Below are 15,533 nucleotides of genomic sequence, written 5' to 3'. Positions count from 1 at the left end.
ATACTAGGGATTGAGAAAATATTTATAGGAGGAGATCTAAATGGACACGTTGGAAGGGATAATAAAAATTATGAGAGGATACATAGAGGATATGGATATGGAGACAAAAATGAGCCTGGGGAGATCTTAGACTTCACTATGTCATATGATTTTAGTATAATGAATACTAGCTTTAAGAAGAGAGAAGAACACTTAATAACCTTTAAAAGTTGGCAAAATAGAAGTCAAATAGATTTTTTTTTTTAACCAGGAGGGTAGATCGTTTATCATGTAAGGATTGTAAAGTTATTCCAGGTGAAAGCCTAACCACACAACATATAGTCTTAGTGTTAGATATATGTATTAAAAAATGAAAGAAAAAGGATTAAATAAACCAGTGTAAGAGAACTAGGTGGTGGAACCTAAAAGGAGAAAATATAATAAAATTTAAAGATAAAATGATCAAAGATGGAGATTGGACTATAGAGGATGAGATAGATATAAATATTCTTTGGAGTAGATTAGCTAGCTTTATTAAAAGGATAGCAAAAGAGATTTTAGGTGAATCAAGGGGAAGATTCTCGAATAGTAAAGAAAGTTGGTGGTGGGATAAATATGTACAAAAAGCCGTAAAGACAAAATACAAATTTGGTATAAAACGTGGCAAAAATGTAGAAACAGGGATAACTTTGAAAAGTATAAGGAGACGAGAAAAGATGCAGAAAAGGCCGTTAATGAAACTAAATACGGATCATTTAATAGTTTGTATGATAGATTAGATACAAAAGAAGGGGAAAGAGATATTTTTAAAGTTGCTAAAGCTAGAGAAAGGAAGAGTAAGGACTTAGGAAATGTAAAAAGTATAAAAAATGAGGATGATGTTGTCTTTGTTAAGGGTGAAGACATTAAAGAAAAATGGTGAAGTTACTTTAGTAAGTTGTTTAATGAAAACGAAATAGAAGGCTTAAACTTAGAATTGTCAAATGAGGAAAAGACTAAAAATATGAGATTTACTCGCAAAATTAGAGTTAACGAAGTTAAGTTTGCACTAAAAGAGATGAAAAATGGGATAGCTATGGGACCCGCTAACATCCCAATTTGAAGTTTGGAAATGCTTAGGTGATAATGGAATTATATGTTTAACTAATTTATTTAATACAATTATAAAAACTAAGAAAATATCAGATGAGTGGAGGAAAAGTACTTTAATACCTATATGCAAAAATAAATGAGATATTCAAAATTGTAATAACTATCGTGGAATTAAACTTATGAGTCATATGATGAAACTATGGGAAAATGGTAGTTGAACAAAGATTAAGGTTAGAAACGAAAGTCTCAAAAAATCATTTGGTTTTATGCCTGGGAGATCTACCACAGAAGTTATGTATCTTTTACGAAGATTAATAGAAAAGTTTAGGTAAAAGAAGAGGGACTTGCATATGATATTTATTGACCTTGAGAAAGCATATGATTGGATACCTAGGGAAGTTTTATGGTGGGTTTTAGGAAAAAAAGGTGTATGTAGTAGGTATACTGATATCATTAAGGATATGGATGATGGAGTAATGACTAGTGTAAGGACTATAGATGGAGAAACTAGAGAATTTCCAAATACCATAGGTGTACATCAAGGATCTGCTTTGAGTGCTTATCTTTTTGCTTTAGTGATGGACCAATTGACTAAGAGTGTTCAAAAGGAGGTTCCATAGTGTATGTTGTTTGCAGATGATATTGTATTAATTGATGAAACTAGGGACGGAGTACTAGAGGTTGAGTTAGAATTATGGAGAGAAGCTTGGGAATCTAGAGGCTTTATGATAAGCAGAAATAAGACAGAATATATGAAATGTAATTTTAGTAATGATAGGAGGAATATTGAAGATAAAGTTAAACTTGATGATGAAGAAATAAATAGCACTTGTAGATTTCGATACCTTGGATCTATTATGCAAGCTGAAGAAGAAATTGAAGATAATGTAATGTATAGAGTTAAAACAGGTTGGGTAAAATGGAGAAGTACTTCAAGTGCGCTTTGTGATCGTAGGATGCCTTTAAAATTAAAAGGAAAGTTTTATAGGACAACTATAAGACCAACTATGCTATATGGATTGGAATATTGGGTGAAGAAGAAACATAATATCCAAAAAGTAAAAGTTGCCAAGATGAGAATGCTTAGATGGATGAGTGGTATAACATTGAAAGATAAATTAAGGAATGAACATATTTACAGTAAGTTAGGTGTAGCTCCTATAGAAGATAAGATAAGGGAGGGACGACTCAGATGGTATGAGCACTTGCAACATAGGCCACATAATGCACCAGTGAGGAAGAGTGAGTTAGTTACTGTGGGGGGACAGTAGAAGGGGTAGGGGTAGACCTAAAATAATTTGGGAGGAGATAGTGAGTAGGGATTTAATATCCCTGAATTTGTCAAAAGAAATGGTCTATGATCGTATAAATTGGCGGAAAATGATTCATATAGCCGACCCCACCTAGTAGGAATTAAGACTTGGTTTTGTTGTTGTTGTTGTGTTTTGTTTTGTTGTTGTTGTTGGTTTGAATATGCAAGTAATTACGTAACTATATGTACGTAGGTAGTTTGTTTTGCTTACGAGTGTATGTAATTATGCAATCATGAGTGTCTACAATTGGTTGGATTCATTTATAGAAACCAATTAATTATGTAATTGGTTGATTAAGATATGTTCGTAATTTATAGATATGTGCATAATTATAATATTGACTATGACAACCATTGAAATTATATTATATAATTAATTATAAAATCAGTATTATAATTTGGAAATCCATATACATAATTTTGTAATTATGGACACGTCAGTTTAAAAATATTTATACACACACACTCACACACACACACACACACACACATAATTATGCAATTATGAGTTGGGTTTTGTTATGCAAACCAATTAATATGCATGCATCCATGTTCCTAATTACGTATTTGGTTGCTTAAGATATGTCTGTAATTATATAGATATGTAATTATAGTATTTGCTACAAGTATCATTTGAAATTAAGCTATATAATTTATTATGTAATTAATACTATAATTCGTAAATCTATACATACACAATTCAAATATGTACTTAATTACGCAAATATTAGTTTACTGAATTGATTCGATTTAGTTATGCAAACCAATTAATATGCATGCATGCATGTACGCAATTACATGATTACATACATATTTTTCTATCGAATAAGAGATCGAATAATATTCAAAGATAGAAGGAAAGATATGACAATGATAATGCTTGAAGATAGTCATAAGTTTTGCTTGGTGTTCAATAATTGATTTTGTATGCTTTAAAATTAAATGGGTAAATGGGGTTAACGCATTTATAATTGGGTATGAGTCATAAATGGGTCAAATGTTTTATATAAATGGGTCATAAATGGGTCATAAATGGGTAAATGGGTAATAGACAACCCCAATCATTTTGACCCTATCCATCTTGATCCATATCCACCCATTTAACATGTCTAGGTTTGGTACTCTTCCTCTTGATAAGTTTGTGGTTGGTTGTTGCTGGGTGTACAATGTGAAAATCAATCCTAATGGTTCTATCGCTTGTTTGAACGCTCGGTTTGTTGCTGAGGGACATACTTATGTGTACGATTTGTATTGTTTATACACATTCTCTCCGCCGCTAAACTTGTTTCAGTACGTTTTTTCATCTTCTTAGGAACTACTTGTCATTGGCCTCTACATTAGTTAGTTGTGAAGAATGTTTTCCTACATGGTGATCTTTAGGAGGAGGTCTTATATGGGGCAACCACTTGTATTTGTTGCTCAGGGGGAGTCAGGCTCAGTGTGTCGACTTAAGAAATCATTACATGGATTCAAACAATCTCTTAGAGCATGGTTTGGTTGATTTAGTGCTGTAGTACTTGAGTTTGACATCTGACAGTGTGCAGTAGATCACTCTGTATTTTATTGTCATGTTCTATTTGGAAAATTTTTTCTTATTGTGTATGTGGATGATATATGGATCGCTGGTGATGATGATTAAGGCATCCAGTGCCTAAAGCTTTTCCTACAAAGTTAGTTTCAGACCAAGGACTTAGGACCATTGAAGTGCTTCTTGATATAGAAGTATTGAGATCTTGTATGGAATCATCTTGTCACAGAGGAAGTACATTCTTGCTCTTTTAGATGATATTGAGTTGTTGGGATCCAAACCTGTTGATACATCCTTGGATCCCAGCAGTAAGTTTCGGATATGGGTGATTTGTTGCCTAACCCAAGACGTTACTAGAGACTTGGTGAAAAGTTGAATTACCTCAGTCACATAACTGAACATTTCTTTTGCAACAAGTGTTGTGAGTTAGTTTCTTGATTCTCTGAGAATAAGTCATTGGGATGCAATTATTCGCATCTTGAGATATCTTAAAGATTCACCTTAGAGAGGTCTCTTATATCAGGATTAGTATTACACTCATATTTAGGGATATACAAATGCAGATTAGGTTGGGTCACCTTTTGACAAAAGATCCACAACTGGACTGAATCGTTGTTGGTGGTAATTTGGTTTTTTGTGAGGGTAAAAAACAAACTGTAGTGGTCAAGTCAAGTGTTGAGTCAGAGCATAGGGCCATGACTCACACTACATGTTAGTTTGTTTGGGTGAAAAACATGTTGGAAGAATTGGGTTTTCCACTTTTTCAATCTATGGTGTTGATGTGTGAAAATCAAGTTGCTGTTTATTTTGCTAGCGACCCAGTTTTCCATGAGCGGATAAAACACATTGAAGTTGATTGCCACTTTGTTTGGGAGAAGCTTGTGCATAAGCTCATTACTACCACTTATGTGAAGTCTAATATGCAGCTTGCTGACGACTTTACTAAATCTTTGGAGGGTGCTCATTTTAAATTCATTTGTATCAAGGTAGGAGCATATGATATCTATACGCCAACTTGAGGGGGAGGGTTAATGGTTATTTTAGTTATCTAGCATTATTAAGGTGTTAGTATTATGTTAATGAGTGGGGGTTCGTGAGGGGTATTATGGTCATCGGTGTGTACTCGACATATCTTATAATAGAGAGAGATACCTGTCATTGAGTTAGGTCTTCCATTTTACCCAATTGTTCAACAGGTATGTTGCTGTTTGGCTTTGTAGCTCATGCTCTTGTCAAGTTTCTATCTCCCCTCTTCATCATATCCCTTCTTATTTTTTCTTTATTCCATTTCATTCTATCATTGGCCGGCAACTGAGATTCCATCTTTCTGTTTCAACTATGTCATTGCCCCTCCTAGGGTTTGTTTCTGTTAACCACATCTCTCTTTAAGCCCTATGACTCTGTGACCCCATTTAACGACATTGATGTGCATTAGATGACCTCAAAAATATAATGCTGTTTTATTTCCAACCCCATCCAATCCAGCCTATGTGGTACTACAATTAGTGCAAATGGGAAAAAAATTCTCTTGATGAAAAGAACTATTGGTGAATTTGAAATTATATATAAAGAGTGTTCATGACGTAATGTAATGCGCAGAGACTATTATTGTTTGTTAGAGATTCCTAGTTCCAAACAGAACTCCTATGACTGAAAATTGATTCTTATCTTAAATCCTTTAGACCTTTTTGTTTTATTTTTTAAACATGTTTTTTTTTGGAAGATATTCTTAGTTATTCAATACTAATGATTTGCTTAAGTGGAGACCAAACAAGGCATTTTCACTAGATGTTTGTGTTCCTTGCTTTTGTAGGGAAAATTGTGCTCCTCTTTTCTCACATTGTCCATTTGCTTGGGCTCTTATGAACAGATTGTCCTAGCCTTATTGTAAGGCATTGGGTGTCTTAGTGTTTTTTGGGGGCACTGGGTTGATTCATCTTCTTTGGATGCTTTCTGTCTTGTGCTGTTGTTGCTTTTAGAGGGTTTTGCAGGGAAAAGATAGGAAAACATTATTGCTTTGCATGGTTCTTGCTATTTTGTGGTGTATTTGTCTTGAGAGGAATGCTCAAATGTTTAGGGGAGTGGGTACTAATTCTCAGTTTGGAGAGCAGGGTTTTCATGCGCGATTGTGGTGTGCTATTCATGGCCATTTTAAAATTGTTTCTTCTGAAGATTTGCCAAGGGATTGGACTGCTGGACTATATTAGAGTTATTCTCGAGTGTTTTTCTTTCTTTCTTTTTATTGAATTTACGGACTACTACTGGTCCTCTTCTTATATTCTCCTTTTTCTTTGTATTGTCCCCCTCTCCTTAATAATTCTTGTTTACAAAAAGATAAAAAAATAACCTTAGGGTGCGTTTAGTTTTGAAAACAGTTCTCATTTTCCATTTTTAATTTTCCAAAAAATTACGAAAAACCAACTTATTTTTCAGTTTTGCAACATTTGTAGAACAAAGATAGCAAACAATAAAAAATTTTGGCAGTATTCATTTGTGGAAAATAGTTTTTTTTTTCATTTCCAATTCTTCAAATAATTACGAAAATGCCCCTCAGAAAAGTTGCAAAACATCTTTTTATTGTTTTCTAGATTTGTGATTTCTTATATAATTTTTGGAAAAAACCGAAAAACTAGGTGTTTTTTTGTAATTATTTTGGAATCTAAAAATGGAAAAAGAAACTTGTTTTGCACAACTAAGCAAACTCTTTATTTTCTACTTTTTTAATATACAACAACAACTACAAAACCAAGCCTTAAGTCCCACTACGTGGGGTCAGCTATATGAATCCTTTTCCGCCAATTTATGTGATCATGGTTCTACTTTTTTAATATGAATCTTGGAAAACTGAAAATAAGCTGGAATTTTTTTCTTTAATTCTGTGGAAAACTAAAAATAAAAAAATTTATGAAAACTGTTTTTTACACTTGAATGGCCCTTTTGTTTTTCTATAGATATGTTTAACTTTCATGTTTTCTCAGCTCAAGCATCTGCATGGTTGGTGTCCATTTGGATTTCGGGAAATGGGAAGAAGAGAATGGAAAGGAAATTTCTTAAACTCGTCATTCAAAAGCAGTTTTCTTCCTTGTTTTGAAATCAATGAATATTTTTCTCTGAATTACATGGTTTGGACAAAACAGCTGATGATGGACTTCTTCCGTGCAGGTGCAAACTTTTCTGAAGGGTTTGATTGGAGGAGTTGTGCTTGTCTTATCAATACATTCTGTAAATGTGTTACTTGGTTTTGTTAGTTTATCTTGGCCTTCAAGTCTTCCTTCTTCTTTTGATGCTATGACATGGGTCAAGGTGTCTGGGCGACTGCTTATGTGGACTGCTCAAGGTATTGTAACTGCAACAGCTGTTGCACTGGTGGAAGAATTGCTTTTTAGGTCATGGTTGCCTCAGGAAATTGCCGTAGAACTTGGATATCATCGTGGAATTATTATTTCCGGACTTGCTTTTTCTTTATTTCAGAGGTATCTTCTTCATATACCATCTTCTTTTTCTATGTGTTTTTTTGCCTCTTCCTTTCTCCTTTCCTTAACCCAACAACAAAAAATAAAAGGGAGCACGGCCTAATCTTTTTACTGACAGGTTTGTTATCATTATATTTTATAAATTCTGGAAAACCTAAGATGATATCTTTTGGGACGGAGTCATTCTAATGTATTTAGCAAATTTTCCTATATAAATGCAATATTTCTTATCCATAATGCATGAGGATATGTGTGAAATGCTTGATTAAAATTGGAACTCAAATGTTTTTTCCATAGATGTGATTAAACTAGAGATTTGATCTTGACTAATTATTTGCCTCTTTTGGAATTCAAAAATAACTTGCATTTTTGTTGGGGATGTGGTTGCTTAATATTTCATGGTTGAACATGAAGTCTGAAACCTTTCTGCTCTTTTCTTAGTTTTGTTCTTCCATTGAAGAGTTCTTGAATTTTCTTATATATCTCCATTTGATGAGTATATGCTGTTTTATCTAACTATGACTTGCTACGTGGTTAAACCATGATCCTCACTTTACTGACCATGTGCATTACAAAATGTCATGACTCTTTCTTTGAATGGGATTTCAGGTCTCCACAGGCAATTCCAGGGCTGTGGCTTCTTTCTCTGGGCCTGGCAGGGACTCGAGAAAGAAACCAAGGCAGTCTCTCCATCCCAATTGGGTTGCGTACAGGGATGCTGGCCTCAAGTTTTGTTTTACAAAGAGGCGGCTTCATAATTTACTCGCTCAATTTCCCTGCGTGGTTAGCTGGAAGCTGCCCATTCCAACCGTTTAGTGGAGTTGTTGGTCTTGCCTTCTGTTTGTTACTGGCAATAGCTCTATATCCAAGGCAGCCTCTCCAGAAGAAGAAAATTATGAGGACAATTCGAGAATAAGCAAGGAATACACATTATTCAGTCGCCAAGGCTGGATACAGAAGACTGCTCTGTTGATGTTGCTATTTGTGCAGTGAAAGATAATTGGATTGGATAGTAATTAAGATTGGATCAGGAAAAGTGCTATGTTGATGGTGCTTTTGGTTTTTTAGTGAGACTGAACTGGACTGGCTTGATTGTGCGTGTTAGCGTCCAGTTGATGTGCCTTGTACAAGTTTATTCGACTATGGTAGGAATGGAAGAACGGTGGGTGGAGAAGACGAAAGGGTGGGATTTTGTTTCCTTGTTTTTTTCTTTTTCAATTTTTGAGAGAGAGTGAAAGCTTAAAGAGCTGCCTCCTGAATGTTTTTTTCTGATGTGTTAGTGTATAGCTAGTAGATGCCAAAAAGTGTGAGAAATAGAAGAGGAAGTTTTGTTGAAGTAGAGAAATGATTGTACAAGACTTGCTATTTATTGCATTTAGTATGCGGCTCTTTATTTACTTTGCTATTTGAATATTCAATGTGGCATCATTTGTTCCCCTCAAGTGTGCAACTGCAAATGTATATTGAATCATAGTGTATAGCATTGATAGTGGAATATCATGCAATTTTTGTTTGTGGAACTTGGAAGTTTTGTCTAAATTTCAATCATCTATCCACGCCTATGAGATTTTGGAGTTCAAGTACACTTCCATTATGCAGCCTCCGAGTACAAAAGTGTTTCTCTCATGCCAAGTAAACATGCTCCTTTCAGTAATCCGGTGCATGGTGCATGAAAAGCAGTCTAGGGGCCTAGAGTATGGAAAGATAAGATTGGGAAGAAGCATCTCCAAAGATTGTAGACGAGCTGCAATGCCCCATCTCTCATCAGGTAAATCCAAGAAACACTCACATGTACATAAACACGCTTCAAGTGTAATTTTCGTTACGAGATGTGGGCGTGTGCACATGTATAGATTCACCAGGAGTCCTAGCCTTATCCCTTCTATGGATCACGGAGGTGAGGGAAACCAGTGGAATCCAACCATTGATCTGCGCCATGGAAGAATGCCTCCACTGTGAACTGCTTTGCTATGTCCTCGGTGCAATTCCTTCTGTAGCCTCCCCACTTGACCCTGCCTCTAGTATCGGATCCAGGTCCGAAGTTCATGTACTCTACATACTCTACGGTGTCCAGAGTGCTATACTGATCCCACTTGCACCACCCTTGTGGGTTTATCAGGTCACCTAGGTAGCTCTTCATCACCATTGTCCTCGAGTAGTTCCTCCATGGTCGACCCAAGAAAGTTGTAACATTTGCCCTCTCAGATATGGTGAAGTCTTGTGCAGCTTCTATGGTGCAGTTGTGAAGGGAAATGCCAGTGTTCTGATTAGGGTCTTCTCTGCCTTGGGCAGTGATGATGTTCTCCTGACCAGGGATTGGCCTGCGAATGAGTATGAGGCAGTTTTGGAAGACTGCTGCTGCATTGCCAAAGATGAAATCAACAGTGCCTTGGATCGTGCATTCACGATAGAACTGACGGAGGGAATGAGCGTAGAGGGTGTCCTGGTACGAACTGAAGTTGCAGCGGTAGAAGGCAGCATTGGAGGTCACTCTTACAGCAACTGCCTGGTGCTTGTCTGGGCCTGCTGTGTTCAAGATGGTTAGGTCCCTGGCTAGGAACTTGTCCCCGTCCACACCTTCAAATTAAAGATTATATATGGAGGCAATAATCAGTATCCATTTAACAATTTTGCAATATTATAGCCAGATTTTATCATAATAATGAAAAAAAAAAACACGGGCGCTTGCACACAAGCATTTGCCTAGGAGCATGGGTGGAGAAGACCTTGCATAAGACTTCAGACATTAAAATAGGATTGGCAATCTCACTGCACTGTGTCAATATTTCTCCTCCAAGTGGAACCCACCTGTACCCGAATGTGAGACTCATCGAATAGGAGCCACTTGTAGAAGTAGGTACGTTGGGATTGGTGCATTGTAAATTTTTAATGATCATCGTATTCTGTGGAAGTTTTTCTTCCGAATTCAAAGAAATCAAACAATAAATTTGGATACCACGATGAGATTCTTTTTTTGTTGGAATCTAAGACAATTTAAAATTCAAGTCTTGAATCATCCCGAATGTAAAGTTATACAAAATAAAAAATTGTGAATCACCCAAAAAAGAAAATAGGAGAAAAAAAGGATATACTTATAGTGAAAGAAGTGAATCCCATAATTTATAGACATGCCTAAGGTGGCTGAAGTGAAGGTGGAAAAGCCGTCAGCAAAGTTTCTAGAGGCAGTTATGATGGTTGAATTCATTCCGTCTCCAACCAGCATTAGATTAACCTTTTCTCTGGAAATCTCCACGCTCTCATTGTATACTCCTGCCTTTATCTGAATCACAAACCTCTTGTTGCTCCTGCTAGGCGCCATTCTCACAGCCTCCCTGATAGTCTGATACTGCCCGCTTCCATCACTGGCAACTACAATGTTCGGCTTCATTTTCGGCAATGCCATCCTTTCCATGAGCATCTGATCACCTACCGTCATCCACGTTGGGAATCCATCCCTTGGCATTTTTGTAAACAGCATCTGCATATCTTCTTGGCGGGTCTGATCCCGTTCTTGGAAGTAATTTGGTGTATTGTGATTGGTTTCCACGTATTTGATAAGGGCCAAGCAATTGCTGATCGTTTGGGAAATTGGGGTGAGCGTGTTTTGGAGGTATTGTATTAGACCCATGTAATTGGGACTGATTTTGATATCTGAATAATCGGTTGCTGCGAGTTCTTCCAGCCCTGTGATGCAGGTGTGCTCGTTGGTCATGGCGGCACTGAGAAGGGTCTTGAGGTTGCAATAGCACATAGGAAGATGATCGTGCGAGGAGGAGAAGTTACGAAGATCGTCGATGGCTTGGGCTAGCTCGTATAGGGTTTGGTCGAGCATGTCCAAGCAATCTTCGAGCACGTTCTTTTCTTGAGAACTCAAATTAGAAGGATGATAGTGGGTACCTACACTGGTTGCTGATAAAATAGAGGAGATGCTGGAGTGGGAAGCGACGGCGACGTTGAGGGTTTGGTTGATTGCAGAGTGCAGAAGGTGGTGGAAGGAGGCTACGACTTCGTCGTCGTTGTTGTCGTTGCTGTTATTGTTGGTGTTGTTAATGGAGGAAGAATTGGAGAGGGTGGAGAGGCAGAGAGAGGGGTAGAGGGTGGAACTGCAGGCGTTCTTGATGAATATTGTTGAGGACGAGCCTTCGTGGGTGGTAAGTGGCGTTTTATGGGTTCTATGATCGTCCTTATTGTTGGAGTTGTGGCTGCTGCGGAGAAGTACAGTTAATGAAGGTGGGAGGAGGAGCGTGGAGATGAAGGTGATGAGAAAGACGGCGAGAGTGATCGTCTTTTGTTGGGTTCTTGGGAGGTTCTTGGAGGGTGGCTGTGTCTGTTCGGTGGAAGTGGTGGAGGGATTAGTTGAGTACTCATCCATTGTTTGTTTCAGTTAGTATTCCATTGCCAGAGACACCGCCCACCTTAATTCTAATGAGCACCAGAGTGAAACCCACCATGAGTGTTTCATTAATGGATTGGCCTTCTGTAATTAATTTCTTCTCTGCTGTGAAATGTTTTGTGTTTTCCGTCTGCTGCTTCTTTTCGCCTGTCCCTGCTGTCCATTCTTTCCGTCTTCTTTCTACTATTTGTCTTCCCAAAACATTAAGAAAAGAAAAGAAAAGAAAAGAAACCCACAATACAGCATTGCAAAAAGCATTAGAATTTTGCCTTGAACTTCTGTATATGCGGAACCTGCGGATTACTCTATCCAATGTAAAACAATCTTGCCCTCAATCAATGTCACTTCGATCTGAGCATCAATAAAATTAATCATCACATATGAATAGTGAGAAATTATGTAGGGAATATGTCTTGCTTAGTTAGGAGTGTCGTCCTCTTTTATTAAAAAAAAAAAAAAAAAGGTGCTTAGCATCTAGAAAATTGACACACAAATACTTGGATAACTTTAAATAATATAGATTCAATCCAAAATCGATATTACTATAAAATACACATTACTAATAAAAACAATCTTGTAAACTCTTTGATTAGATGCTATTGTGATGTAAAAAATTCTACTATACAGACTTGGTATACATCAAACATACTTTATTACCAAAAGTTGAATTTTGAAATCAACAGTTAGGGTTATGTAACATAATCCTCCCCTCTTGAAGTGCCTATGATGGAGTATCTATAAGGTAAAACAACATTTGTTATGGATTTCATTAGAATCTGAAAATAGAATGCATGTTTAGATGGGAACCTACCGCCAAATGTCTACCACACCATAGTATACGCATTTTAAAGTTGAGTAGATCAAAATAAACAGGACGGGCGCCATTTCCATTCTATTATGTTTTGGGTTCTACAACTCTTAATCAAATTTCATGGCAAAATGCAGCATAAGAGAAGGTTTCATAAAGGGATTTTGTGAAACATGAGGCAAGTCTCAAGGTTGGAATCATGGCATTCCTCCACCATAAGTGAGGGGTTTTCTAATAAAGATAGGAGGTGCCGTCCTCTTTCCCCCCCCCCCCCCCCCCAAAAAAAAAAAAAAAAAAAAAGAATAAAAGAGTGAAACATTAGGCAAGAAAGAGTAGAGGACTATTATAAGAAAATAGAATTCATGTCCAAGAAAGAGTAGAGGAATTACTTGTTGCTTTAGAGTAAGTGGTTCATTTAGTTGGTTGAGGTTTTGTTTGAAAGACGAATGGTCATGTTGGAGAAATTAAGACAATTTTGGTGCATCCTTGGAGACAACCAAGAAGAGAGTGAGGGAAAGAAGAAAATTCTTTTTTGAAAATTTAGGATTAAAAGTGCATGTGCAGTCTATTTGATCTTAAAGATTAAAGATTGGATGACAATTTCTTATCTGAGCAAAATTTTGAATTATCTACGACCCATCCTTCTTTATTCTGGTCAATTTGATAGTCATTTAGAGTAGTATCTTTGATTTCGTGAGTTGAACAACAACTTTTGTTTTTTGGGTGAGACCTTTTTAATTCTCATTCACGTTTGCTTTGACCTTATTGGTTATGACATAATGTTTTGTATTTCAAGAATTTGTGATTCTTGATGATTGTGGTTGATGTATGTCTAGTTTCTATTAGGGAAAACCTATCGTAACCTACTATTTTGATACAGTGTAAGCTTATGTTGGTATTTTGTGTAAATTTATTTCAAAAGCCTTGACTGTTTTCTCCTCTAATGATCATCTTAAGAATTTATTCAACTTTATAGTTTGTTATAAAAATAGTTTTAACCGTTTTGTAACCGTTCTAGTTGACCATTTTGTGACCATTTTTATTGACTATTTTATGACTGTTTGTGATCGTGTAATAATAATTGTTAATCTCGAGGTAGAGATTTATAAGTACATATATGTTAGAACTTTCTTCTTCCTCGCAAAATTCTTTTCTTTGAAATTCCTTTTGTTATTGGTTTGATTGTGATTTCTCTTTTGTGGCTATTGTGAAATATATCTATTTAGGTTAACCAAGCTATTTTGTTTTTGTCTCCTGATTGGTGCACACCAATCTGAAGGGGTATTTTATCTTGAGGGGTAGAGACAACAAGCTTTCTACACCGTATTAGAGGGGCAAAATTCTCTCTAAGGGTAGTGCTACACACTCCTCAACCGCTATTTTCTCAATTTTATTTTTTGCATCTTATTTTTAGATTCATTTTTCCAACAATACTAGGGAAGAAGTATTTATTTACTTATGATGGGTGCTTCACTATTAACTACTATAGTGTTTTCTTACTCTTAAAATTGAGACATTCAATGAAATATTTTAAATGTTGGCAATTGGTAACTTGTTTTGAGAAGATTTTATAATTTGTAAATTAATTTTATTATTATTATTATTATTATTATTATTATTATTATTATTATTATTATTATTATTATTATTATTTTGCATATAATATACTTGTTGTTGATACTAGATTTTGTCCAGGTGTCAATTCGATCACTAAAATTGTAGGGCACATTCTAAACTTCCCCCTTCCTCATTTTATCTATGGTGTATCAAAGCATTCTCGATCAATTTTGACCATCTCAGGTAATCTGGAGTGGTCCAAGATGGTCAGGATGTGTTCAATGATATCTTGAGTTTCACGCACGAAAATCAAGACCTCATTGGTGGCCATTTCGACCAAAGGCCCAAAGTAGAGATCGTCATATCTTATTACTTCTTGTATATTTTTCTACCTTTTTGTTTTTGCCTTTTTCACTTTTTTTTTTTTTTTTGTCGTTTCTAATCATCTTGGGTAATCCAAGATCGTTTGAAACATTAAGGTGGGGTTTGACAGTGATTTTGACCTAGGGTACATAAAATGAGGTAAAATCTTTGTCATTTTCAAGCTTTTCTGGTCTCTTTCTACCAAATTAGACTGCACTAGGTGATTTGAAGCAGTCTAAAATTGTAAAGACGAATAGAGATTTTGACCTTGGACATGCAAATTAAGGCATAATCATTGTCATTTTTGGGCTTTTCTAGTCTCGTTTTGCCAAATCAGACTGCATTGTGTGATTCAGAGTAGTCCGAAATGGTAAAAAGAGGTATGATAGTGATTTTGACATTAGACATGTAAATCAAGGAAAAATTGATGCCATTTTTGGGCTTTTTTTATTCTCTTTATGCTAAATCTGACTGCACCGGGTAATTCAAAGTAGTTTGAAATGGTAAGAATAGGTGTGAAATAGTGATTTTGACTTCACACACGCAAATCGAGGTAAAATGGCATCTTTTTATTTTTTTATTTAATTTTTTATAATAGTTTTTCTAGTCTTTTTTCGCCAGTTCTTGACTACACTCAGTGATTTAGAGTTGTCCGAAATGTTAAAGTAGCATCTCCCAGTAATTTCACCCTCTAGCATGAAAAGTGAGGTAGAAGCCCCACCATTTTTAGTGGACTTTACATTTTTATTTAATTAATAAATATAAAAAATTTTCAAAGGGTTAATTAAATATTATAATGCTATAATAATATTCATATTTTAAAAATGAAAATTTAAAATATTTTTTTTAAAGGAAAAAGAAAAAGGAAAATTATTTTTCAAAAAAAAAAAGGCTGGCACGTGGGTGCCATGTGCATATTTAGAATTTTAAAAAATGAAAATGAAAATGTTTTTCAAAAAATGAAAATGAAAAAGAAAAGCAAAATGAATTTTCAAAAAATAAAAAAAATAAAAATAGGTTGCGCGTGT

General features: G+C 35.7%; 2 protein-coding genes across 3 annotated transcripts in view; one reads left to right on the top strand and one right to left on the bottom strand.

Annotated features, from left to right (window-relative positions):
• The window catches only part of LOC131157352 (uncharacterized), a 48,356-nt gene extending 39,536 nt beyond the window's left edge, over positions 1-8,820 (top strand). For both annotated transcript variants that reach the window (XM_058111424.1, XM_058111427.1), the window contains exons 10-11: positions 7,074-7,384; positions 7,994-8,820. In XM_058111424.1, coding sequence (XP_057967407.1) covers positions 7,074-7,384; positions 7,994-8,300 — 618 coding nt within the window. In that variant the 3' untranslated portion in view covers positions 8,301-8,820. The remainder of the gene's footprint in view (positions 1-7,073; positions 7,385-7,993) is intronic.
• Positions 8,821-8,896: 76 nt separating this feature from the next.
• Positions 8,897-11,756, bottom strand: LOC131158633 (probable pectinesterase/pectinesterase inhibitor 40). Its single transcript, XM_058113500.1, has 2 exons — positions 10,517-11,756; positions 8,897-9,961 (listed from the first exon to the last, which is right to left on the bottom strand). Exons 1-2 carry the CDS (start codon positions 11,754-11,756, stop codon positions 9,267-9,269), a joined length of 1,935 nt encoding a protein of 644 aa, XP_057969483.1. The 3' UTR covers positions 8,897-9,266.
• Between the last annotated feature and the right edge of the window lie 3,777 nt (positions 11,757-15,533).

This window comes from Malania oleifera, chromosome 6 (assembly GCF_029873635.1).
Source record: "Malania oleifera isolate guangnan ecotype guangnan chromosome 6, ASM2987363v1, whole genome shotgun sequence".
Classification (NCBI taxonomy): Eukaryota; Viridiplantae; Streptophyta; class Magnoliopsida; order Santalales; family Ximeniaceae; genus Malania; species Malania oleifera.
This window is presented reverse-complemented; position numbering and strand designations above follow the sequence as displayed.